A 26133-nucleotide genomic window follows, 5' to 3' on the forward strand; every position below is an offset into this window, starting at 1 on the left:
GACCAATCGAACTGGCAGGGGGGCGGAGCGACATATGACGTCAGGCAGAGGCCGCCGCCGCGGGGCCTGGTTATCGCCGGTCCATCGCAGCCCGGAGTCACCCAGGCCTGAACTCCCACCTAGGTCTTCCGCCCGGCCCCAGCCGTCCGGATCCCGGCGCCGGGCCCGCGAGAACGCCGGAGACCATCCCCCCCCGGGGATGGGGAGCGGAGCCGCGGGTCAGCTCTGCGAGCGCCCCGCGCTGGCCTGCCCGGCCCCGTCCCCGCCCCGGGCCATGGCCCAGCCCTTGTCCCGTCCCCTCATCCTATCCCGATCGGGGCCTCGGTCCCCGGCCCCGCCCTCGCCCCGCTTCCCAAATCAGTCCCAGTCCGGGCCTGGGTCCCCGCGAATGCAAAGGGCTGCGTCTCAACTCAGGCTCCCCCTCCAGTCCCAGTCCCAGTCCTTGCCCCTGGCCTGGCCCCTGTCCCCGCCCCTGCCGGTGTTCCACCCCTTCTCACACATCCCAGCCCAGCCACATTCCCAAGGTTTGCTTAAGCCCCTGATTCAACTCCTGCCCTTGCTCCAGGCTCCATCACAGCCCCTGCTTCCATCCCATCCTCTGCCCTTGTTCAAGCCCCAGTGCCCAGCTCAGCCCAACCCATCACCTCAGCGTTTGCCCTCATCCCTGTGTTTACCCAAGTATCTCCAGCTCTCCCGCCCCCTCTCTCATACCCTGCCCCTCTCCCAGCCTCGCCACAAGTCTGGGCTCCACCTGCCGCCAGCCCTGTTGCTGCTGTTGCTGTTCTCTGTCCTTGGCCCAGGGGCTGGTGAGTGCAGAAGCAGGAAAGGTTGAGACGGATTGGGTTCTGGTCAGGAGGGGTGAATAGAGGGATTCAGGAGAGGTGGGACCTGGAGAACTAGATCTTTGGGGAAGAAGTGGGGAGAAGAAATTGGGATGAGAGAAGTCTTACACAACTGAGAGGAATTGGGAGGGTCAAGAGAGTGATAGCTGTGGGCCTTGAGGCTCAGCTCTGCCAATGTTTCCTTTCCCAGTGTTCTTCCTGACCCCACCTTGACTCTTGCTTTCCCAAGGAAGTCTCAAGGACTTTGCTCCTGCCCTCAAAGTTTGAAGGGGGAGACATGGTCCCACACTACAGAGTCCTGAGTGGGAAGATACAGCCCAATATAGAAATAATAGGTATGCATCAAAACACAGTTAAGAAAGCAGTCTTGAAGATAACATGTAGCAAACAGAAGAACATGGGTTAGTCGCCATTTAATGCCGTTTCTTCTTGTAATGAGCCTTGATTTGCCTGAGAGAAAGTCCTGACATGTTTAGAGCTGTTTGGAATCTCAGAAGCCTTTTTACAGATGGGGAAACTGAGGCTCAGCAAGGGCTCAATTTGTCTAAGGTCACACAGCTTGTAAATGGCAATGCTGTGGCTAGAAAAGGGTTTCCTAATTCCTATCCCTTGCTAGTATTTTTTTTTTTCACTGCAAAATACACTTAATAGGAAAAAAGACCCAAATGGGGAATTGCTTAAAGCACAACTTCTCCTTTACCCTGTGTGCCCACAAGGGGGCTTCATTCGCAAACTTTCCTCATTTGCCAGGTGTCAGTCAGCCTGGGGCCATGGTCTGGTGAGGTGACGGGGATAGAGGAGAGATCCGACTTCTTAATGGGTGGGATGTGGGGGTAAGAGGTGATCCTGGCCTAGGGGATGCACCATAAAGAGGGCCCCATCATAAGGAGATGACTGTGGTTTCATGCCCTGCCCCCCCCGCCACCTCTGGATGGCACCCTAGATAGGATGGAGATGTGCCTGAGGGAGTCTTTGGTGCTGGAGGGAGGGTTTCAGTGAGCTGCAGGGTACTGGCTCAGTGTACAAGCTTGAGGAGATCACTGCATGCCAAAGTCATGGACCCTGCAGAGATGTTCAAGCTCTATGTGTATACTCACTGGTATCTGGGCACTTAGATGTATGTGTGTGTGTGTGTATGTGTGTGTGTGTGTGTGTAACTGAGGGATCAATGGGAATGCTGGGCATGTGCGGTGTGTGTGCATGCTTGTGTGTTGGTAAGTGTATACATGTGTGTTGTGTGGCGTGCATGTGACCCTGTGTGTTCTATGAGTGTTATTGTGTGAGGGGAGGATGTATGTTGTGGTCCATGCATGTTCCCCTTCAACTCTTTCTGTTCCTCATGTGGACACATCACAAGAGTATCACCTTCGGAAGTGGATAATTCTTTGGTTGGAGGCAGTGTTTGATGCCTCCTGCAACATATTTCGGTAATCCATCCACCCCAGCCAGTCTTCTTGTAAGGAGCCATGGGGGGCTCAATATTGATTATTATTGCTTTGGACACTCAGAAAAGGCAGTAGCCAGGTCATTTTTTTCAGTTTGGGAGAGGGTGGTCCATGCCATAGGGGCCAGTGCATAGCTTCCATTCCTGCCATTATGGTTACTTTGTTCATGAGCCCACTCAGCAAGCACTAGGCTGGCTAGGGGAGGAGGGTGACTGATAGCTACAGAGCTGTACAAAGCTGGATGGTGTGGATAGAAACACCATTGCCCAGAAGCACATTCAGGTGCTCTGGGGAGAGTTGTAATGAAGTTGGAAAAAAGCACTGGACAGGTCCATCTGCAGGCAGGACTACCCTTAGTGCCTTTAATGGTCATCACTGTCTTGACCACTGTGGCCTTGCATGCAGGGGTGCTCTGTGACCTAGTGGTAATGATGAACTTTGCCTGAGTAGAGAGACTGGCAGTATCACAGAACCATCGTAGCACAGGGCTGCACATAGTCACTCCTAATACAGGTTTATTATTGGCTTCAATCTCATCTCAGGAATGAAAGTTAACTCCTGGTACTCCTGGTTTCATCCCTGATCCTTGGGTCTTCTCCTTGGGCTTAACTGACTCCAGTTGCATAAAACTGAGGCATGCCTTACCATTCCAGGAAGAGAGTGTGTGTGTGTGTGTTTCAGATGGTGGTAAAGAATCACCCTAACTCCATCCTGGAAGTACTGGGGCATCCAGGACAGGTTCATCCGGCTAGGCCCTTGCTGTGTTTCCTCTGGGACGTGGCTCTGGTAGGCCCTGTTACAACCTCAAAGCAAAGATGGAGTCAGTGGGGGCTGTGGACGCTTTCCCAGGAATCTGCCCTCAGAACTTCTTCTAGCTTCCTCCCTGCATTCCCAGCTGCTGCTCACTCCTTTTCCCCACCACCCTATCCTGTGACCTCTGCAGGCCCTAGCAACTTTGGGGGTGGATCAGCTACTTCCTCAATTCTCCAGGCCATACCATATTTATTTGCAACACAGGACTCTTTGTATTTGTCTATCCATGTTTTCCGAAGGTCACTTTTCACCATCAAGTCTCTGAGGGTCTGCTTTGGAAGACTGGCTAACATCTCTTCTGTCTAACCATAGCAGTGGCTGATCAGATGACCCAACCCTGTACTAGCTTTGAGGATGAACAGCCCAGCCCTTCCTTAACCTCAGCAGAGGATGCTTCAGAGCCCTGATTTCTAATAACAGTACTGTTCAGGCCCCCAGAAGCTATAGGCCTTCTGCCTCCCAGTTGTCACAGCCGGGGGTCTTAAGCAACCTGTCTTTCCCATTGGTTGGCTCCATTTCCCTTCATCCCTCTTGGACATGTCTCCACAATGCTGCTCTGTGAACTTCCCAGCCTGGGAGTGTCTCACCTTGCAAGGCGGCATGTCTTCCTTGTTGACAGCTGAGATGGATTGTGTGGTCTGAACTGGACAGACTAGTCCTTGGGCATAACCACCCTTTGAGGATGAGCACAGGCAAATCTAGGGCCAAGGGCCTCCATCTATTCAGGACGGCTCTCTGGGGGTGTGGGGGTGAGGGGTGTGTGTGTGTGTGTGTGTGTGTGTGTGACTCTGGGATTTCTCCAGTTCAGCAGGGCCAACCTTACCCAGTGTTGCTTTTTTCAGCAGCCTCCCTTTCCCATATGCCTCTTCCTCTGTTATTTCAAATACTTTACTTTTGGAATTATTTCTCCCATCTCCAGAGAGGGAGATTGTCAGACTAGGTAAGCTCTGCGGGTATTTCCTGCCTGGCTGAAAACTCCCCCTCCCAGGGTCTCCGTAAACCCTGGCCCCTACTCTGTCTTGAAGCTGCTTGAGTTCTCCACATTCTCAACTGTCTTCTCTAAGGTTGGTCTTAAATTTCCAGAGCAGTCAGAATCTCTGAGAGGTCTTGCCTGCCTTTTGGGGCCTTCTCCTACCCAGCTGAGCTACTGAGTTATTTTCACTGCTACAGCAGTCCCATTTGTGATGTTTGCCTGGGCCAGCTGTTGACACCAGGCTTTCCTGCTCACCTTGGCTCTGCTCCTGACAACCATAATCAGGTATCATGGCATTTCAATTAGAGAAGACCACTTCCTGCCACTCTCCCTCCCCCCAGCTTGCCCAGAATATGCCCAAATGGTTTGAGATCCCACTGGGTCAACAGTTTATCGCCTCACTGGGCGTTCCCCTGGGGGAAACGCCTCCCTGGCTGCTCATTCTGAACCCTGGAGAGCTTGATGCCTCACCTTCCCTCCTCTCCTGGAGGCCCTCATGGTGGCCTCCGAGCTACTGTCCCTGCCTCTGCCACCCAAGCAGGCCCCTTACAGCCTCACCACACTTCCCCTCCCTACTGCTTCCTGAACCAGCACAAAGACAGCTCTTGTGATGCATCTGAGGATTTTTACTGCTTCTAACCACGGGGGAACAGAAAGGGGAAGAAAGTAAACAGGGAAGTTACACAGTTCTATGCTGACTCCCAAGCCCCACAGGTGGAGTTCCAGCTTGCTCAGCAGCTTAAGAGCCAACGCCAACATGCGCGCGCGCACGCGCACACACACACACACCTTTCATACTTCTGTTTTGTTGGGCTTGGTAAGAGGAGAACAATGGCTCCTAAGTGTGGGGCAGCTGTGGGGTAATATGATGAATCCTGATTTTTGGATTTGGCCAGGTTTGAATACTAGCTTTGAGCCTCAGTTTCCTTAGCTGTAAAAATAAGTTGCTTTTATAAAATCATTGTAAGGATTAAACCAGATGATGACTGGGGCAGCACCAGACCCAGTTCCTGGCTTGGAGAATTGCATTTGTTGAGTTGATGCTATTGATGAGGTTTGGGGTAACGGAAGACTGATCTGTCTGCCTGTTGTATAACAGAAATACCCTCTGGTCCTATTCTGCTCCTTTCTGTTTCTCCTGCTCCCCAGGAGGCCTTTTCCTGACTGATTACTCCACCTGCTCACCCCGCAAGCTGAGTTCTTTCCGCTCCTTTGCCAGCACCGAGCTCTTCCACTTCCATGTTCCCGAGGACACGTTTCTGGCTGTTTGGAACCTCATCATTTTCAAGGAGCAAGGGGGAACCTTTGGGGACCACTGTCCAGACCAAAGTGTGACTGTGTGAGTGTCTGAGTTAACCTCGTGACCCCCACTTCCAACCCCAGATTGGTTTCCAAACTGAAGTGTGATTTTATGAGTATCTAAACGGACCTCCTGTCTTGACCCCTGACCCTTGTCTAGAGTGAAGTGTGACTGAGTGAGGGCCATAACTTCTGTCCCCTGACCATTTTCCTGACTGCTAAATGACTGTGTAAGTTTGTGAGATGACCGTTTGCCCCTTATAACTGACCTTTAACCTGGAACCACTTTGTTGTGTATGTCGTGGTGGGGAATCAACTTGTTTTACTGGTGATGAGTGACGGTTCTCCTTTTTTTTCCCCACTTCCCATTCCCCACCCCATTGCCTGCTTTCCTCCTTTCCTAATTCTGGTCCCCCAGGTATTTCCGGTCCGGGGCACCCCCTGTCATCAATCCCCTGCACACACACTTCCCAGGGGACACGGCTGTGCCTGGGGTTTTCTCACTGACCCTCAGCTGGACACTGCCCAACCGTACCTCAGGCATCTTTAACGTCAGCAGCCCCTTACCTGGGGACTGGTTCTTGGCTGCCCACCTTCCCCAGGCCCATGGCCACATCTCTGTCAAGGTGGGTTGATGCTGCCCAGGGTAGGAGGGCTAGAAATGCTTCTCCATCCCTGCTGAATTCCCCCCAGAGGCTACCTGGCATACCAGTCTTGTGCCAAGGTGGGCAACAGCACAAGGGTGGCTAGGGTGGGGGCACAGCTGGAGGTTATCAGTCATCTGGTTGGGCCAGAGACACTGATCAGTGGGATGCAATTTGGGGGCCTTAGGAGGAGACGAAGTTACAGGTGAGCTGAAAGAAAAATCAAGAGTCTGGAATCAGTCACAGACACTAGCACTGGGAAGCACGTGCTGTTTCCTACTGGAAGATGCAGGGGTGAATCAGGGTAAGCAGAAACCAGCCAGGGACTGGTTAAATGCTGCTGCACCAACCTAGGACTGGTCTTGTTCTACATGTTGATTGGTTATAGCCCTGAAGACTCTCTCCGGATGCAGCCGTCTTTAGTTCATCTGGGTGAATACATTCCTCTCCTATCATAATTCAGTCAGTTTCCCACACCCCATGGAAGACCATAAGGAATCACTCTGGGACAGGCAAGCCCTTTCCTGTTAAAAAGAGGCTTTGGGCAGCTGGTGTCTATCCTGTTGCCTCTCTTTCCTCTGCGTATCGGCACTGATTTCATAGAGCAGAGGTTGTTAAATACTGAAGGGTAGGTTCACAGGTCAGGATGCTTCTCCATTCTGGCTTGGAGGGGAAGGACATGCTACAATGTTTTCCTGACACTTGCAGCTGATGGGGAAGCCAGACTTCCTCCACACAGTAAGGGAATCTGTAGGTTTCCTACTCCTGTCCATTGGAGGAGAGGGAGGGTGTGACGAGCTGACCATTATTGGAGTGGGATGGCCACATATATAGAGCCAGTGGTAAGGGTGAAGGACTGGGCATGAACAGATGAGGATTTAAAGAACAGGGCACTGAATAACAAGAAAGCTAGTGGGATTTGGTCATTGAGAATTCAGAGGGGCATAAATTCCCAATCAGGTGAAGATTTGACTTCGGTATATCTCTCTAGGCTGAGCTCCTCAAGGGCAGGGACTGGGTGACTGTGTCAGAGTTACCCTCCTCCTCCTGCTGTAGCCCAGCATTCAGAGAAGGTGTTAATAATGCTCTTGAATAAGCTGAGAATCACACAGGAACAAGTATACTGGCACTGCTGTTGTCAGAGATGTGTTCCATGTATTGGTTAGTTTGTCATAGGGCATCTCAATGCCTCAGTGATAGGCCTGGTTTTTCCTGAGAGTAACATACAAGATAACTCCCTGCCATGGCCTGGAAGCAATCTGGGTTAGAGCATGTTGTGAGCTTGCCTAGAAGGTTCTAGGTAGGCCTTGAATTACTTCAAAACTAAAGGTTCTTTTATTAGGAGGTATGTCTTCACAGGCCTTTGGCCAAATCTCAAAGAGCTTATCCTTGATCCCAAATCTGACCTTTGACATTTTTAGACAGGAAAAATCTTTCTGAGGTCCTGCATCAGTTGCCCAAAATTATATTCAGGGTGGGAAGGAAGAACTTAGGGCCTAGACTTGGGGTAGGAGTATGGGAGCTGAGACTGGTTGAGAAATGTCAAAGCTGCTCATGGCTTCCAGACTGTGACAATGGGTAATTAAGGATAGCAGATGAGAGAAAGGTTTACCAGAACCCAAAGGATGATTCAAAGCGCTATACCAAAGGCAGCCAAACAGATGAAAAAGAACCAGGCCAGACACGCCCATTTGCATCTAGATACAGCAAGTGGGGTCTGGGGGACTTGGTACTGCAAACTGGAGTTCTAGCCAGGAGTGCGGCGGAACCCTACTGAGGAGAAGGCATAGTTACACCTTGCCCATGGGTGACAACAGGTCAGTCTGGCCTGTCTTAGAGGTTGGCTGGGCATGGGTCTTCTGTGTGATGTCTCTAAGAACTTGATTACCTTCTGGAATCTTAAGTGAGCCTTTAAGAGTTTCAAAGCTTTTTAGATCCTTATTAATTCCCTAGACTGAAGCCCCTGGGTGGATTGTCCAGAGTATACCTCCGGGGCTTCATTTTCTGTACATGATTCCTCCTTGTATCGTGGTACTGACTTCCTGTGAGGCTTGGCCAAAAGTAGGAAGTTATGTAAGCTGTGTGGGTTGGAGACTCTGGATTCAGGTTCAAGGTTATCCTTGGGTGGGGCCTGAAGAGTCCCAGAGATAAGAAGGCAGTGCTGTTTCTGGGACCCTCCTCAGTTTGGGGATGAGCTCAGGCCTCCCTTTGGCCCTCATCTTTGAGAACATACTCTGTGCCAGGCCTTGGGTTGGGTGATGGAGATACAGAGTAAAATAAGAGATATGTTAGAGAGAAACAGGAATTATTTTAGGAGAACAGAGGAGAAGTGGCTGTAGTAGTATGCTGGAGGTAGTGAGAGGAAACTTAGAGAGGTCTGATGTTGAGAAGTCAGGAAAAGGCATTCCAGGTGGTAGGAGAAACATGCGCCAAAGCTTAGAAGTGAGAACTGAAGTGGTACAATGTGGCTTGGGTGTTGGGTGGCTGAGGGAACTGGAGGGGTTAGCAGAGATCAGATCATGAAGGGTGCTTGCAAATTTGAACTTTATCTTGAAGATGAAAGGATGCCTTGAAAGATTGTGAATGGAGAAGTAACTTATTCAGTTCAGGCCACTCTCCTGAGCTCTAGTACCCACACTTCTGCTAGATTCTGTTCTATATCATTCACCACTGTATAAGGTGAATATACCAGCATAGGGCCTGGTACACAATGGGGCTTTGGCAAATTTTTGTTGCCCTTCTGTCACCTTCTCAAGCTCATAGTGTCCAAAACTGATCTCATCTTCTCCTTTCCATGTCCCTTTCTTCCTATCAACCCCTTCTGTCCATCTCCTTGCCTTTCCTGTCTTGGAGCATGTGTTCTTCCTAAGGTGCTCAGCTGCCAGCCTGCCCTGAGGGCCTTAGCCTTTGGAGTTTGGGTACCAACTGGCATCCAGATGGCTCAAGAAGGGAATGTTCTCACAAATGTCTGGGGCACAAGTGCTCTTCAAATGCTTCCTCTTCCCAGGTCCAAGATTTGAAAGGAAATAACAAGCAGGTAAAATAATGGAACGATAAGCAAAGCTAAGAAGCAGATTGTACAGCAAGAAAGGATTCTGTTGAATCCACCGACAAGGACCATGTATGGTTCGATCTCTTAACTGAGGTGTTTAAAATCTGCTAACAGTGCTCCTTCTTCTCTTGTTCCTCCTAAATTATTTTGTTTATATTTCGAATAGGTAATATATACACCTGGTACAACATTCAAAAGATATAAAAGGCCAGACCGTAAAAAGTAAGTCTTCCTTTTCCAGTACCCAATTCCCCTCCGTAGAGTTAAATAGTAACTAGCTGTTAACCAGTTTCATATATTACTCTTTCCTTCTTGAAACACTTTCTCTTCTTGGCCTTTGTGACTCTACACAACTATCCTTGTTTTCCTCTGACTTCACTGACCATTCCTTCTCTCTCTCCTTTCCTGGCTTCTCCTCTGCTTGAACTATGTGTTATAGTGCTTCAGTGTTTGATCCTGGAATAACTCCTTTTTATTTCTGTATTCTCTTCCTATTTGTCTCCAGCACAATAGTTTTTAGCACCATATATAAATTAATGCTTTCCAAGTGTATTGTTAGTTCTAATTTCTCTGTATTTCAGGCTTTATTTCCATCTGCTTACTTTTCATTTCCAGTTGAATTCATAATAAGTGTCTTAAACTTAGCATGTACAAATCAAAACAAAACCAAAAGTAAAAAAAAAAACAAAAACAAAACTCCTTGATTCTCATTTCATTTCTCCCAGACGAAGCCTCTTCTTTCTCTAGTCTTCCTCATGTCAGTAAATGACACCAACCATTCACCAATTGTTCAAACCCACATTTAGGTATCACCTTTGATTCCTCTTTTTCCCTCATTCCCCCATCACCAATCCATCAACAAAAAGTCTTGTGACTCTACCTCTAAAACATACCCTGAATGTATCTACTTCTCTCCATTTTCACTCTTAGCATACCTCCCCTCCGCTTTCTCCTGTACTACCACAGTAACCTCCTAAATGGTCTCCCTGCCTCTACTCTTGCTCCTTGCAGTCTATCCATCACTCTTTTAGTTCTATGTTGATTGGTGCTAACTGATTGTGGGCCAGGGGCTGGGCTGGCTGTGCTGTTCCCATTTTGAAGGCCAAATATCTTTCAGAATCTTCAGTCTATCAGCCCCACTGGCTTCTCTACTCAGGCCTCTCTGAAGAAACCCAGCCCACCTGTACTAGGATGTTCTAGGAATCCATCCACTTTCCTTCAGACTGTTTCCTACTCTACTTTTTACTCTTGGCTCTCCTGGTTTCTTAAGCTTCCTTGCCTTAGCTCTGTTCCTTCCATGACTGCTGATATTAGTTTAGCTCATTAACAGGGGCTCGGTTTGGACTCTCTCACTTGGCTTCTATCCTTGGCATCTCTTGAGGTTCTGACTTCTGGTGCACTTTCTCTGGTCCCATGATGGTTGGGTGACAGGAACCACATTTCTATACCTTCCCTGATCCTCGCTAATTAAACCCTCCCTTCCACATTAAGGCAGGGGCATTGGAGTACATTTTAACCAAGCGGTCATGTACACAGATCCATTAGTTAAACCAACAGCAAGCAAAATGTGGAGCAAAGTACTTCTTCCCCCTGGACTGTCGGGCAAGGAAATAGGCCACCTCCTGAGTATGAGCCCCCACCCTTGGGGTGGGGATTCCTGCCCTAGGAGGTGGAGTTGATGAAATGGATTGTGAGACTATTTCTGGTCCTTAGGGTTTAACACCAGAGATGAGGGACATCTGCCTTAATATCAGAGGTGGAGATCTCTGAGCAACTGCACAGGTTCAGGAGCTCTCTGGAGGAACCCTCTTTTTGACATCTATTCTTTAACTCAACCTATTTTTTTTTGCACCTAGAATGTGCCAGGTGGTGTGCTAGGCATTGGGGATGCAATGATGCAAAAGGCACTGAAAAATTCCAGCATAGGGTAATGAGATCTTCTATACCGGCATCCATCAAGACCTCCTTCCAGCCTGTGGAGGTTTTGCTGGAAGTCAGTGCTTTGACTGGCTTCTTCCATGGCACGGAACTCAGTAAGATGTCAGGGCATGGAACTTTTATCCTAAGGCAGGGCTTACAGTTATGTCCTAGTCAGAGTAAACATGTGGTGAATATTGGCCTCTAGTTTATTGGGCCAGCACAAGGCCATTGTTCAGAAGGTCAGAGAAACCCAATTAGGAGCCCTCTGCTACCTGAACTGTTAGGTTTGGATATATACAAATGCTGCAGAAGAGGAACAGTAATACATGAGACTGTGCTCCCTCAAGAGAAGAGTCTAGGGATTTTATCCAGGAGAAGAGAAATTGGGAAGATGTGGTTGTTCTCTGCCAGTAATAGAAGAAATGCAGCCTAAGGCAGAGGGAACAGGGGTATCTGTGGGTCCCTGAGGGCAGAGGAGTGAGAGGGGAATCAAAGACAAGTTTTGGCTTTATAAAGTTCAGAGCTGCCCCTAAGCTGGATTTGATTCATTTATTAATTCATTTATTCAGCAAACATTCATCAGTGAGTTGTGCACTCTAGGCTAGGCCCTGTGTCTGGGGAAACAATAATAAAATAAGACAAGGTTCCTGTTCTCAAGTTGCTTATAGTCTGGAGGTTGCCTTGGAGGTAATGAGTGTTCTTTCACTGGGGGTGTTTGGGCAGAGGCTGGACAAGCACTTGAGAGGGAGCAGTGTGTGGAATTAAGGAAATTAAAGCTTCAGATTGGTAGTATTATGGGGGAAGAGGTTGGACTGGAGACCTTTCCAGAACTTTCTAACCCAAAAAGAGTCACTGTTCTAAGTTCTGGAGAGTCTAGTGGAGGGACTGGGGTGGTTTGAGATTACGGTTATGTGGCGCTGGCCAGGAATGGTCAGGAGGAGGGGCAAGCAGGGCTTGTCAGAAGGGCCCCGGTTTACGTCCCAAACCCTCAGCCAGAGCTGAGGATCACAGCAGATCCTGCAGTCCCAGGTAGGACAGAGGTGGAGATTGGAAATGACTATTCAGGCAGGAAGGACCCAGAGCTTAGAGAGCTCCTGCCCCGGGAGCAGGAGACCAGAGGAGGCTTCTCTATTGCTCCTCCAGCAAGTTCTGTTTGCCTTGGTTAGGTAGCAGCCCTGCTGTCTCTCTCCAACCTGTCACCCCTGCTTTTGTCTCAGGGTCTCCAGGATGAGTGTCAGTACCTCCTTCAGCCGCAGCTGATTGTCCGGCGTTTGCTGGATGTTGCTGTGCTGGTTCCTGGCCGCCCCTCAGAGCAAACCCTCTCCCCCCACAATCGCTCAGCCCTGTACAAGTAAGTAGAATACCCCTCCCACCCCAAACCTGGGCCTCCCTCTTCCTTCTCCTCCTCTGGCCTCAAACAGGGAGCAGTGTTCTCTCTTGGCTTCTCAGCCTTCCTGCCTGTTTCTGCTCTCCCTCCTACCGACGTGGACAGAGTTCCCTGGGAAGGCTGGATCCCTGCCTCCCTCTCTCCCAGCTTAGAGAGGAAGACCCCAAAAGGCCTCCTGTTCCTGTGTCCCCCATCCCCTCCTTGCCCCCTTCTTCCTGGTGTTTTCCTCAATCTCATGTCCCTCTTACCTCTCTGCTCCCTGTTCTTTCTTACCCCCAACCTCCCCTCTGCCCAGGGTCTTTGTGCCCAGCTTCACTTACAGAGTTTCAGCACAGCTGGTGTGTGTGGGGGGCCGTGGGACACCTGCTTGCCCTCTGACACTGCGCCTACGTCCCAAAGCACCACCCCTGCACAATTCAAGCTCTGTGGCCTGTGGTGGTGCCTCACCATGCCAGCTGGAGCTGGCACTGCCCCCCTGGGGGCACTGGGTCTACGTGCGTGTGGAGACACCATCCCGGGGCCTTGGCAGGACCATTCGCTTCCAGCTGTGTGTGAGATTGCAAGGTCAGAACCCCCACATCTGTCCCTGCAGCCCAGCCTGGGCAGACATCTTTGGATGGTGGTGTTCATTGGCTTGCTACCGTGTTCCTACAATCTCCTCAGCCCCACCCAGGCACCTTCAGATTCACTGAAGCCCTCCAACTGGGAGCTCTAAGTCATTGAAGCCCTTCAAGTCACTTTTGTGCCTGACTTGGCTTATTCTCTTTTATTTAATCTCTCTTTTGGTTTCCTTGGGTAGGCAGGGACAGCCAGGACTTCTGGGCCATGGTCTTTGCCAAAGCCTGTGCAAGTCCCTGAGAGGGCCAGCCTTAGTTATCTGTCTCTATGGTGTCTTCCCTGCCCTTGGAGAGGGACAGATGACTCAATTCCCTCTAACCTGACATTCCATTAGTTGTGACCACTAGGAAACCCTTGGACCCCAGTATATGCCCTTTGCCAAGGGGGATATGATTCCAGTCCTCACCACCCCACCCCCCACCCCCAGCCTTTGCTAAATTCTCTCGGGCCCAGATCTGGTTTATGGTGGGGTTTCAGGGCTGTGAGGGCTCTGGGCCCTAGCTCTGGTTTCCTCTGCCCCACAGAGTGCCCTCAGCCCAGCCTGTCCCGGGCCCTGGTCCCGGCAGCGGCCATGAACATGCCCCAGTCACTGGGCAACCAGCCACTGCTCCCAGAGTCACCATCCCTCGGGGCCTCTGTGGAGGGGCCTGGGGCCACATCCCCACCTGAGCACTGCTGGCCTGTGCGCCCGACGCTGCGCAACGAGCTGGACACCTTCTCCGTCCACTTCTACATCTTCTTTGGACCCAGCGTGGCCCTACCCCCAGAGCGCCCAGCTGTGTTTGCCTTGAGGCTGCTGCCAGTGCTGGACAGTGGGGGTGTCTTCAGCCTGGAGCTTCAGCTCAATGCGGTACTCTTTGTGGAGAGGGGGGAGGTCGCCTTATGGAGGAACTTGAAGGGGAATGTGTCAGGGGTGTGGGGGCCCTTACCTCCTTCAGGAAGCCTTTCCAGGTTGCCTCCACTCCAGCCCATGATTAGGAACCATGTCTTTCCCCAGTTCTGGTCAACAAATTTGCTCTGAGTATTGACTGCCAGGAATGGGCTAAGTCAGCCAGAGTAACTCTGTTTTTCCAGTTTTGTAGGCTAACCTGCCATTCCCTAAGGGCCTCTTTTCTATGGCAGTTGTCCACTTTCTTCTTGCACACCTCCTGTGATGGGGAGTGCACCACTTCCTGAGGCTATGCAGTCCAGGTTTGGACAGCTCTGAGTACTAAAGGCTTTCCTAACATTCTGTCAAAACCTGCTCCTATGAATTTTTACCCACTGATCTTTGTTTTGCCCCATGAGCCATTTCCAGTAAATCTATCCCTGTCCCCTTTTAGGAACCCATCAGCACTGACCTTCCAAAAGCTGAGGAACCTGAATGTCTTAGGCCATAGCTCTGGGGCCCTGGTTTTCAGGCCTTCCCGTTCTCTGCTCTGGACTCTGCACTTCTGTTTGCCATCGTGTCCTTGACATCAGTGGTCCTAGGGTGGCAGGCAATGGGATGTAACACTTGTGCAGCCTGAGTTCAAGTTACCTCATGCAGCTTCTGCATCACACCGTGGGGTTACCTGGGGCTTGTGGTGTACTAAGTTCCCTGGGCCTTTTCCCTTTATTTCCTTTTTATTTCTTCAAAATAAATGTATAAATTTACTTTTTTTTAAATTTTGGAAGTAATATAAACACATATGAACACTTTGGGAAATAGAGGAAAGTATCCCATAACACAACTGCTTAGCTTTTTGGTATGTATCCTCCCAGTCCTTTCTCATATTAATTTCTTTGTCTAGTTTTAATCAAGGGGCATACACAATTTGGTGCCTCGAGCCTGTTCATGAGAACTGCTGCCAAGTTCCGTCTTTGTATTTTTGCAGGGAATTATTGAACCTGAATGTAAGAATTTATGTCCATCCCTGGGGCATTGCCTAACATTGGTTTGGGCCTTCTCTGCTTTGTGTAAAATTCACATACTTGAAAAGCCAGCCTTCTTGTACTTAGCCACTGTTGTTAGCATTGAATGGGACCAGGCTGAGGGCAGAGCCCTGTGTCATGCCACTAGAGACCTTCTGCAGCTTGGTATTGATCCAATAATTTATTAGCTGTTTCCCAGCCAGAGATCCTTCTAACTCTACTCTCTTCTGGCTCTGGGGGCAGGGACCACTTCTCCATCAGCAGTCCTGAGGCCTGGTCTGTGGCTTGATGTGGCCTTTTATGGGACATAGCTCAGAACTTTCTAGTGGTCCTGCTAGTCAGGGCAGAACTGGTTCTTATTTTCATACTCAAATTCTTTCTGATCCCATTCTGGCTAAGACTATATGTACTTTGTGTCTGCTTATTGCCATGCATCTGTGCAGGGACAGTGAGAATTTTTAAATTTAATTTGCCATTTTAACCATCTTAAGTGATATTAATTAATTTACATTGTTGTGCTACCATCACCATCCATTTTCAAAAATTTTTCATCATCCAAAATAGAAACTCCACAGCCATTAAAAGCAATAACTACCAATTCCCCCTCTCCCCAGCCCCTGGTACCCTCTAATCTACTTTCTGTCTCTGAATTTGCTTATTCTAGATATTTCATATAAGTGGAATCATATAATATTTGCCTTTTTTGTGTCTGGCTTATTTTACTTAGCATAATGTTTTCAAGTTTCTTCCATGTTGTAGCATGTATCAGAGCTTCATTCCTTTTTATGTCTGAATAATATTCCACTGTATGGATATACTACATTTTGTTTATTCATCATCTGTCGATGGACACTTGGGTTGTTTCCACCTATTGGCTATTGTGAATAATGCTGCTTTGAACATTTGTGTACAGGTATCTGTTTGTGTTCCTACTTTCAATCTTTTGGGGTATATACCTAGGAGTGGAATTGCCTGGTCAGATGGTAATTCTATATTTAACATTCAGAGTAACTGTCAAAGCGTTTTCCACAGTGGCTGCACCATTTTACATTCCCACTAGCAATACATGAGGGTTCCTATTTCTCCACATCCTTGCCAGCACCTGTTATTTCCCACCTTCTTAGTAATGGCCATCCTGGTGAGTGTGAACTGGTGTCTCACTGTGGTTGACAGTGGAATTTTAATTTGATTTTGATTTGATTTGACCTTGAAACTGTAGTGGGTGAGTCAGAGTCCAGCCCCACCCATACTTGTTCTTCCTCAGCATCTGATAGTAGAAGCCAAGCTCCAGTGCAGCCCCTCCCCCACTCCCTGGCCGCATTCTTGTCCATTCGTTCTAACGGGCATCTGCTTCCATTCCACCCACCTGCGTGCTCTGAAGCTTGCTCAAACCTCAGGCAGCCTGTTGTATTTATTCTGAAAGGTATATTGATATATCTACTCTGATAGGTAGGCTATCTTTCCCTCCAAATATTCTGAATTTTTTCCTTGGATCAAGAATTTTTTTCCTTGGGTCAGAGAACTGCATACCTAGATGGCCTTTTCTTTTTGGTCCTCTCCTAGAAAGACTTTCTCTAAATAATATGTTGCCATAGTGTCCTGGGCTCACATTCAGCAAAGTTATAAGCAAATTGTATAAACTCATGCTCATGTTTGGGGACAGGGTGCATGACAGCACATGGTGCTTCTTCATGAGAACTCCCCTGAGAACCACCCCTTTGGTTTCTGTGCTTCTCCTGAGCCATTGATTAACTTTTATCTTATGCACTCACAAATCAGATAACTCATTCTGTTTCCTTCTTTGCTTTGGTTGCTTGGAAGGTTATTATCAAATGTATGGCCCACCCTTAGGACAGACTTTATTTTCCTACTCTGAGTTTTCAATTTCCTTCATGCATTTATCTTATCCTGTTATATGTATTCAGTAAGTGGTCTCAAATCCTTTTTAAATGGGGTGAGTTTATGGCATCCTGTTACCTTTATTCTTGTGGTCAACCCCTTACTTTATTCCTGTGGATATCTGATTACATTTAATCCCAGCCAGGTTGCTATGTATAATTCCTCGGATATTGTTACCACTGTTTATTACCTGGGTTAATTCCACTTGAGGAAGAGTGCGTTTCTTTACATGCCTGCCTGAAAAGCTTACATTACTTTTTTTTTTAAACTTTATACAAAAAATTTTAAAAAGAAAGCCTTTCAAGCAAAACAAAGGAATAAGAAAAACAAATAAACTAAAATAATTACATTGCTTCCAACATATTTTTACCATACCCCATGAAAATTAACAAACTATAGTCATTCCTGAGCATTCCCATATCATTAAGATTACCCTCAATATCTTATCTGTTCTTATTAGATTATCGTTCCCCCTTCACTAGTTGCTGTCCATCTCTAGGCCCCTACATTCTACAATATAAAACACTTATCTTACATTTTTCACTGAGTTCACATTAGTGGTAACATACTATCTCTCTCTCTCTCTCTCTCTTTGTATCTGGCTTATTTCACTCAGCATTACTTACATTACTTTTGTTCACTAGTTTCTACATCCAGCAACAGTCCCCCCCTCCCCCCACTCCCAACAAGCTAAATAGGACTGAAATAGAGGCTCTCTTCCCTCTTGTACGGACAGAATTTAAACAATTAAACAATTCTGCCCAAAGAGAAGAGTCTGAAATGGCCCTTGCTGTTTCATCAGTCTTTCAAAGCCTTTCTGATGTGGAGGAACTGATGTTTGTTTCAGAGTTTTTCTGCTCTAAGAATGGAAAGAAAGAGAGGTTGGTGTGAAGGGCACCTGGAGGAATGGCATGTCCAGGGAGGGCCGGGTGGTGTTTCTGGGGAGGGGTTAACAGGTGTAGGGGTCTGGCGGTGGTGGCAGCAGGACCAGGGGGTTATGGCAGCTTCATCTCTATACCTGTTCTTCCCAGAGCTCCCTGCGACAAGAAAATGTGACAGTGTTCGGATGCCTGACTCACGAGGTGCCCTTGAGCTTGGGGGACGCAGCATTGACCTGTTCCAAAGGTAGGAGTGAAGAATGGGGGAAGGAGAGGAGGCTGGAAGTCCTGCTCAGGGGATGGTACGGAGGAAGGGCGGGCTAGGGTCTCTGGAAGTGGGGCAGGTGGATGAGGGTTCTTTGTGTCCTTCTCTGTCTTCTCTCCCCCAGAGTCCCTAGCTGGCTTCCTCCTCTCCGTTAGTGCCACCTCCAGAGTGGCCAGGCTGCGAATCCCGTTCCCCCAGACCGGGACCTGGTTCCTGACCCTCCACTCCCTGTGCGGGTTGGGGCCTCGGTGAGCGGCTTGGGCAGGGCAGGGCGGGTCGCAGAGGGAGCGGCCCTGGCCCCAGGTGACGGCAAGTGTGTGCGCAGGTTCGTGAGGTGCCGGAACGCGACCGCCGAGGTGCGACTGCGCACCTTCCTGTCCCCGTGCGTGGATGACTGCGGGCCCTACGGCCAGTGCAAACTGCTGCGCACGCACAACTACCTGTACGCGGCCTGCGAGTGCAAGGCCGGTGAGCGGGCGGGCGAGGCAGCCGGCTGCGGTGGGCTTCTGGGCTCCCGGGGGGTGAGGTGAGGGTGGCGGCCCGGAAAGGGGTGGACGTCTGTGCGTGTGTGTGTGTGTGTGTGCGTGTGTGTGTGTGTGTTGGGGGGGTGTCAGCCTGAATTGGGGGCGGCACTGGGAGGGGTATGGAGAGAATGGGAGGGCAGAGCCAGGGTGAGGCCACCATTCGCTGCCGGTGGCCTAAGGTTTGGCAAGAGGCTGTGAGCCTATGTGTCTGCTGAACCCATGGCTGCCTTCTGTCCCCTTCCACCCTGTGCCCTCCCCACCCGCAGGGTGGCGGGGCTGGGGCTGCACTGACAGTGCAGATGCACTCACCTATGGATTCCAGCTGCTGTCCACACTGCTCCTCTGCCTGAGCAACCTCATGTTTTTGCCACCTGTGGTCCTGGCCATTCGGAGTCGATATGTTCTGGAGGCTGCTGTGTACACCTTCACCATGTTCTTCTCCACGGTATGCGGTGGTATCTGTCTTCACCGTGCCCTTATTCTTGGTGGCGAGTGAGGGCCTACATTGCCACCGGGTTCTCCACAGGTGTGGGGATGTCTACATCTTCATAGTACAGGATGTGAAGGCCTTTCACTATGTCTTCTACCACTGTGCTTCCCACCCTTCATATCATGGCATGCATGGAAAATGATGGCAGCTGGGGGTAAATGGACAAGGCTGTTTGCAGTTTAAGAGAATAAGCTGGAGGGCTTCATCTGCTGTCTACCCTGAGAGCTGAGGGACCCTTACCTGAACCCACTGGCTGGGAAGCTCTGTTCTACAGTATGGAGTTTTGTCTACACCTTCACCATGTTTTTCTCCTTTGTATGGTGGGGTGGAGGTGGGTGGGCGCGAGGGGAGGAAGGAAGTCTACATTTTGACCCACATCTCTGCATGGGATAGCTATGCTGTACTGGGGACTTCTACGTCTTTGGCATGTTCTTTCTTATTGTATGAAAGGCTGTTTCTTTGTTCAGTTGCCATGGCCTCCCTGGAGTCTCGTGGGAAATTTTGTGAGACAGAGGGGATCTCTATAATTGGGTAATTTATAGAACAACTTGGTTTTCAGAATTGTAAGAAACTTTACAGACTCAACTATGTCCTCAGGCATCATGGGAAGTGGCAGTGTGATATAAAATCCCAGCTCAAAGAAGTATATTTTGATGAAAGTTAATATAGGTTAAAATCCCTCCACTCCCATTACAGAATCCATATAATCCCTTCCCAGTTTTTTTCCATGCCTCCATAATCAGCAAAGTTCATATTATAAGCAAGCATCACAGATACTATTAAGAAAGCTAGAGGAGTGAGTCTGCTAATGTGACTTTAACCCAATTTTTCCTGAGATGCTGCATCCAGAGGTATTTTTATCTCATCTCTGGACTTTTGCCCTCTTGTGACATATAGTACCTGCCCAGGAGCATTACAAAAATCTTAGATGAACCCATACTTTCCTCACATCTTGGCAACAAGGGTGCCACAAAAAACCAATATGTAAACAAAAACAAAAACAAAAAACCAATATGTACCTCCTGGTATCCAGTATTAATAGATCAGGCATATGTACAAATTCCAATAATTCTACTTATCATTTAGGAGAAGAGGGGGGTAAACGTCCTGAAAGATGTGATCCTCCTGGATGTTCATCAAAGATGAGGAAGAGTAGGCTGTAATCATGCTGTGTAGGCCCTGTGAGCTGCCTGAGAGGAACATACCCTAATTCTGCTTGACTGGCCCCTTTTTAGGCCTGTTCCAACAGTGCCTCATTCTATTTTTGTGTTAGACACTGTTTCTCTTTTTTTATTGCCAGATGCCCTTTATAATGTAGCTCACAAAATCCTCTAGCAACAGCTGTTCTGTCAGCTCATTCTGGGCTACATGCAAATCTAATGTGATTCACAATTAGTAAGAGTATCTAAGTGGAACACATGGAATTTCCTGAGCCTGGAGCATGTTGGGAGAGCATATTCATTAGTGTAAACTTATTTCATTCTTCAGCAATCTCCACATAAGGACTCTTTGGTCACATTGCAGTTACCAGGATGCTCTAGATGATAAATCTTTTCCCCTGAGTCCAAATCCAGCACATCTTTTACCTGGGAGTAATGCAGCAGTTCCTATCCAAGGCATAGGAATGGACAGTAGGTCTGCTTTTCAGTTTATAGATGTAAAATGTGTTTAAAGAAAAACAAAAATAAAAACAAGCCACAAACCTAGCATTTGATTTTGTATCATAGCCAAGCAATTCGGAAAATGATAACAGCAAACTAACATCTCCTGAATACTTGCTGTGTAGCAGGCGTTGTGCTAATTTAATCCTCATGATAGCACTATAATAATGGATAGGTACTTTTATTATTGTCATCCCTTTTTGCAGGTGAGGACAGGTTAAGGACTTTGCCTAACATATAAGGTGACTGGTAGAGTCTAGATTCTCACTCGGCCTGACTCCAGGTCCCTTACATATAATCACTGAGTTATACTGCTTCCTGGTACAACCCAACCTGACTTCAGTTTCTCAGAAGTCCTGTAGTATATATAGAAATTCATGACCTCAGTTTAGCAGTTTTTCCCAAATTCTTAAAAGCTAAGAATAGCCAATCAAAAGATCAAAAAATATAACCAAACAAATAGAAGAAATCATCAGGGAAAATATATCAAACCTTGCAATTGTACAACTCTAACCCATACAGTTCAAGCCACACATCCTTCCCAGTGCTGCTTGGGTCCTCACAATCAAATCCCCCGAGACGCTGACAAAGCTGACATCCTGGCACCGGGTTGCCTGTCTGGCTGACATCCAGGCTGCAGACACCCCTTCTCATTACCTTTTCTGTTCCCCAAACCATCACAAGTAATCCTCAGTGGCTCTTGGCAAAATCCCATAACTGTTTCCAAGAGAAAATGGAAGCAGAAAACAGAAAATAAGGGAATGGGAACAAGTTCCAGTATACCTTGAGTGCAAATATCCCAATATTTGCCTGGATTTAATATATTTGCTTTCCAGTTTTACATTCTGTGGTACCCGGATACCTCATCTTGGAGAACTAGATGAAGTAAATAGTTACACTATAAAAATGTAAAATCCCACAGAAAATACTAATTTAGTATAATTTTCTCAAATTAGGATCATAAGTAAACATTCAAAGCTGAGGAAGGTATCAGATTAGATTAGAATTAAATTAACAGAAGCCAGTTAATTTTTCTCCCAAATGTTTCTGGATCAGTTATACCAATATTTTTATTGCTACTGACAAAAGGAATATAAACTGTTCAATATAAAGATTATTTGATGGAACAACAACTCTTTCATACATCAGTTTTAATTTAGCCCTACCTTTATAGATTTTCTACAACTTGAAAGTCAGATGCGGGACAAGTGCATGGCTAAACCTGAAATGGAAAATAAATGCCTTAAAATAAAATCCAATCATAAGGCAGCATTGGATAATTCAGGTGACCTGTAGTACTTATACATAGTCTTGGAGGCACAGAATATCAATGTCCTATGGCTAAAATAGAAAAAAGAAATGAAACATCGATTCATTTAAGAACCAAATTGACTCAATTGGCCCATACAAGAGAAAGAAGATTGAAAATAAACACATCTCTTAGGCATATTCAAACATTCTAATTAATGTGTGGACCCATAAGAAAAGTCAATTTCCCGATAAGAACTCATTTTCTTAATTCAACAATATAGTAAGAGGGAACCATGTCCCCAAACAAATAAGACATTTCAAAAGCTTGGGACACTCACTTTAAACATGATCATTCCAAGGTGGTCTTTTCCTGCAGGGACAAAATTCTTTACCGCCAAAGTGAAGGAAAGACAGTAGTTTAAGTCTTGCAGCTTAAATGTAAAGAAATCAAACCCAGAGTTTCCCAATGCCAATTTGTCTCTAGGTTTTCTTTTTCTTTTTTTCTTTTTTGATCTCCTAACTTATCCCTGCCCTTTTTTATATACCCTTCTCCCTTCTTCTGTTGAAGTTATAGTTTTTGCAATTTGAATGACTGGATAAAACTTTCAACAGGCTCAACAGAAACATTAGCAATTCTTTTTCATCTTTTTGTCTCCAGAGCCTGAACGTTTAAGTCTCCTATCCTATGGCTGGCAGCTTTGCATCTGGGTTGGATTCCGTCAGTTTTCACAGCAAACCTGCTCCAGTTTCTCACCTGCTTTTCCCGACAGGCGCAATGCTGTTTGCTTATGGTTGGGGCATCATGGTTTGTGGTATGAGACTGGGATCTAGCACCTATTTTCTGAATTCTTCCTGATGTCATCTCCACCTTCTTGTTCTCAGCTCAAAAAGGAGACGAGGTTCTCCTATTTCCATTCTTCCCACAAGTTACAGAGATCCTGTTGTCACCAGTGAGCAAATGACTTGTGGTATTGCTCAGCTCTCTTTCCTCAGATGTGGACCCAGTGTCCCTACCCTCTGTCCACAGACCAAGGATATGTCCCTGGAGGGCCTGGAAACCTGCTCCACCAATGCAAAACGTAGGGGCTGCCTTTTAATAGAATGATAAACTCACTTGACTGAAGATAGTGCCTCAACAGTCCCTTCTGCCAATGATGGAACCAACCTTTGGATGTCATATCACTTGCCCCAGTTTCAGTTCAGCCTTATGTATTTCAGTCCAACCCTGGCAACTACCCCAACTACCCTTCACAAATAAGAGTGCAGGATGCCAGAGGCCATGATAGCATTGTCCGGAGAAGCAGAGGGGTTGGAACCATAGGCCAGTGGGGGCTGACAGCAGAACCTAATTTGTTGCTTAATTAGGGTGCCCAGTATAGCTCAATCTACTTCTACCTATGTTCCCTGCATCCCCTTTGAACCTCCTCAATATCCTATCCTTGACTATGTTCTCCACAGTGTAGGCTGAGTGGACACTGTCCCTCCCCGCGTTCTTCTCTGTGGTATGAAGTGCCGTGCTCTTCTCCACCGTCTTAGGGACTTTTTCTTACTGTGCCCCCCATGGGAGGGGATGAAGAGGGCCAGTTAGGTGAGTCCTGAGGGTGAAGTATACCTTGAAGTCTGAGCTATCAGGGGAAACTGGGACATGCAGGGGGAGGCTTGAGGTCTGAGATGGCCAAGAGGTCAGAGTTAGGCTCCAGAGCTTGGGTCAGGGATGATGATGGAAGGTGGGGCCCATAGTGAGCAAGAGGAGACAGGAAAGGGAGTGACTTCAGCTTGAGAGTTCTGTCCCTGTTGGCCTGGCACTCTCCACAGCACAGTCCAGAAGCAGGAAGATTAGTACCAGGGTCAGGGCTGCCAGATATCCCGGCTTACTAGACAGACCAGATCTCCCCACCACATTCTTCTTAGTCATGTCCCAAGTCTGCTCATCTGACCTCTGCTTGTCTGACAGCAGCACACCACCCCTATGGCCCTTTCCTCCAGTTTCAGTAGACTTGGACCTCTGCACCAAGTTTTCTTATGCCTGTCATTTCTTTTTCCAGTTCTACCATGCCTGTGACCAGCCGGGCATTGTGGTTTTCTGCATCATGGACTACGATGTGCTGCAGTTTTGTGATTTCCTGGGCTCCCTAATGTCCGTGTGGGTCACTGTCATTGCCATGGCCCGTTTGCAGCCTGTAGTCAAGCAGGTCAGTCCAGAGTGGGCCCTGGGGGGTAACCATAGTCAAAGTCATCTTGAAATCCACTCGCAGCCTCTCCCAGGGAGCACTGGCGAATGCCTCTCCCTGTCCTGGCCCAGCCCCTGGTGTGCTGTCACCCACTCTAGCCCAGTCTCTAGAGTCCTCTTTCTCTAGGTACTGTATTTGCTGGGGGCTATGCTGCTTTCCATGGCTCTGCAGCTGGACCGGCATGGACTCTGGAACTTGCTTGGACCCAGTCTCTTCGCCTTGGGGATCTTGGCCACAGCCTGGGTAAGGCGGTGGGGAGGGCTATGGTGGTCTCGGTAGGACCTGGGTGCAGGCTGGGTTTGGACCCTGTAATCTTCACTGGGCAGTCTCATGGAGCTCACTCAAGTTCTGGCAGGTGTCTTCAGGTCACAACCAGGGCTCAGGGGACAAGCCTGAGAGTGACTGGCTCTGGTTTGGGTTCCAGGGCCTTATATTCCTGAGCCCCACTTCTCTGCCTCTCTCCCCAGACAGTACGCAGTGTCCGCCGCCGACACTGCTACCCTCCCACGTGGCGCCGCTGGCTTTTCTACCTGTGCCCAGGCAGCCTTATTGCGGGCAGTGCCATCCTCCTCTATGCTTTTGTGGAGACCCAGGACAACTACTTCTACATTCATAGCATTTGGCATATGCTCATTGCTGGCAGTGTGGGCTTCTTGCTGCCCCCTCGTGCCAAGACTGACCATCGGGTGCCATCTGGAGCCCGTGCCCGGGGCTGTGGTTACCAGCTGTGCATCAATGAGCAGGAAGAGCTGGGCCTTGTTGGCCCAGGAGGGGCCGCTGTCAGCAGCATCTGTGCCAGCTGAGAGGAGCTTTGTGCCTGGCTCTTTGGGAACATGAACCCTTCCCAGGGGCAGAGAGACCTTCCTGGAGTTCTTCCTGGGAGCTGGGGCCCTCCTGGTGCCAGGAGACAAGCTGTATTTCTTGAGGACATGGAGTTTTAAGGACATGGAATTCTTTTAGGGACCTGGAGCCCTTTCAAAGGATATGGAGCACTTTCCTGAGGGCTTGGAGTTCTCCTGCATCCATGGAGTCCTGCTGGACTGGAGCCTATGCAGGCACACAGAGCCCGGCAGGAGCCCCTCCTAGAGATATGGAGCCCACCTGAAGACATGGATTCCTTTCCAGGGAGACAGTGCCTTCTCAGGAGCATGGTGTTATTTCTGAGAAAGTGTAGTCCATTTTTGGTAAACTGTGTCTCCAGATCCTCCCGGCAGCTCGGCAGCTCTGGCCTTAGGCTTTCTTCCCAGAGGCAGCATCTGGGCTGTGCCTTGCTAGGGAGGAGGACTGCAGGACAGATGGGGCTGGGGCCGGGGTGGCTGGTATCCCCAGTCCATGCAGGTGGACTCTGGTGTGTCTCCAATGAAGTATTTGCTGGTTCTGTGTTGCCCTTTTTCCTGGGGCCAGGGATGAGGGGAGGGGAAGGAGAGGGACCCTGAGGAAATCAGCAGGGGTGATGGGAGCCCAGCTTGGGTGAATGCAGGAGCCAGGCTCATCCCTCCCATCTCGTCCCCACATACATTCCCAAATACTCCCTAATGCCTGCTGTTCCCAGCCCTGGGCTAGGTTTGTGGGAGCCCTACTGCAGGAGCTGGAGTAGGAAGAAGGTGTGTGTGTCCAGATGATTTAAATCAGTGAGACAGACCTCCCTCATGAAGCCCACAACAAGAAGAGAAGGAAGCTGAGGTACCTGGTGAAGCAGGTACAAATCTCAGATATGCATTATCATGAGTGTAACATTTCTATTTTGAACCCCCACTCTGATGCCAGAAATGTAATCTTTTGTTAATTCAGGATTTCTTCTCTTTCCATAAGGGTCACAGCAGAGTTCTGAGGGTCTTACATAATGCCACAAGGCTGGGAGTGTTCTCTCTGGTCACAGCGTCCCTGTTGCGTCCATCTCCTGAGGACAGATGGGGCTGTGGCTGGGTGGCTGGTATCCCCAGTCCATGCAGGTGGACTCTGGTGTGTCTCCAATGAAGTATTTGCTGGTTCTGTGTTGCCCTTTTTCCTGGGGCCAGTGATGAGGGGAGGGGAAGAACCAGGCAGTG

General features: G+C 48.5%; 1 protein-coding gene across 11 annotated transcripts; it reads left to right on the forward strand.

The window, feature by feature from the left end:
- Nucleotides 1-49: 49 nt before the first annotated feature.
- On the forward strand, nucleotides 50-25463 carry TMEM8B (transmembrane protein 8B). 11 transcript variants are annotated; one of them, XM_037798127.1, is made up of 14 exons: nucleotides 50-218; nucleotides 728-806; nucleotides 5293-5412; nucleotides 5791-5998; nucleotides 12206-12339; nucleotides 12671-12939; nucleotides 13518-13843; nucleotides 17817-17910; nucleotides 18053-18176; nucleotides 18254-18396; nucleotides 18719-18897; nucleotides 23900-24046; nucleotides 24212-24328; nucleotides 24557-25463. In XM_037798127.1, exons 1-14 carry the CDS (start codon nucleotides 200-202, stop codon nucleotides 24920-24922), a joined length of 2325 nt encoding a protein of 774 aa, XP_037654055.1. In that variant the 5' UTR covers nucleotides 50-199; the 3' UTR covers nucleotides 24923-25463. The 11 variants fall into 11 exon arrangements, with proteins under 11 accessions (XP_037654055.1, XP_037654056.1, XP_037654053.1 ...); XM_037798128.1 differs by lacking the exon at nucleotides 728-806 and having other exon boundaries at nucleotides 5223-5412; XM_037798125.1 differs by lacking the exon at nucleotides 50-218 and having other exon boundaries at nucleotides 228-806; nucleotides 5223-5412; nucleotides 24553-25463.
- The last annotated feature ends 670 nt before the right edge of the window (nucleotides 25464-26133 follow it).

This window comes from Choloepus didactylus, chromosome 10 (assembly GCF_015220235.1).
Source record: "Choloepus didactylus isolate mChoDid1 chromosome 10, mChoDid1.pri, whole genome shotgun sequence".
NCBI lineage: Eukaryota > Metazoa > Chordata > Mammalia > Pilosa > Megalonychidae > Choloepus > Choloepus didactylus.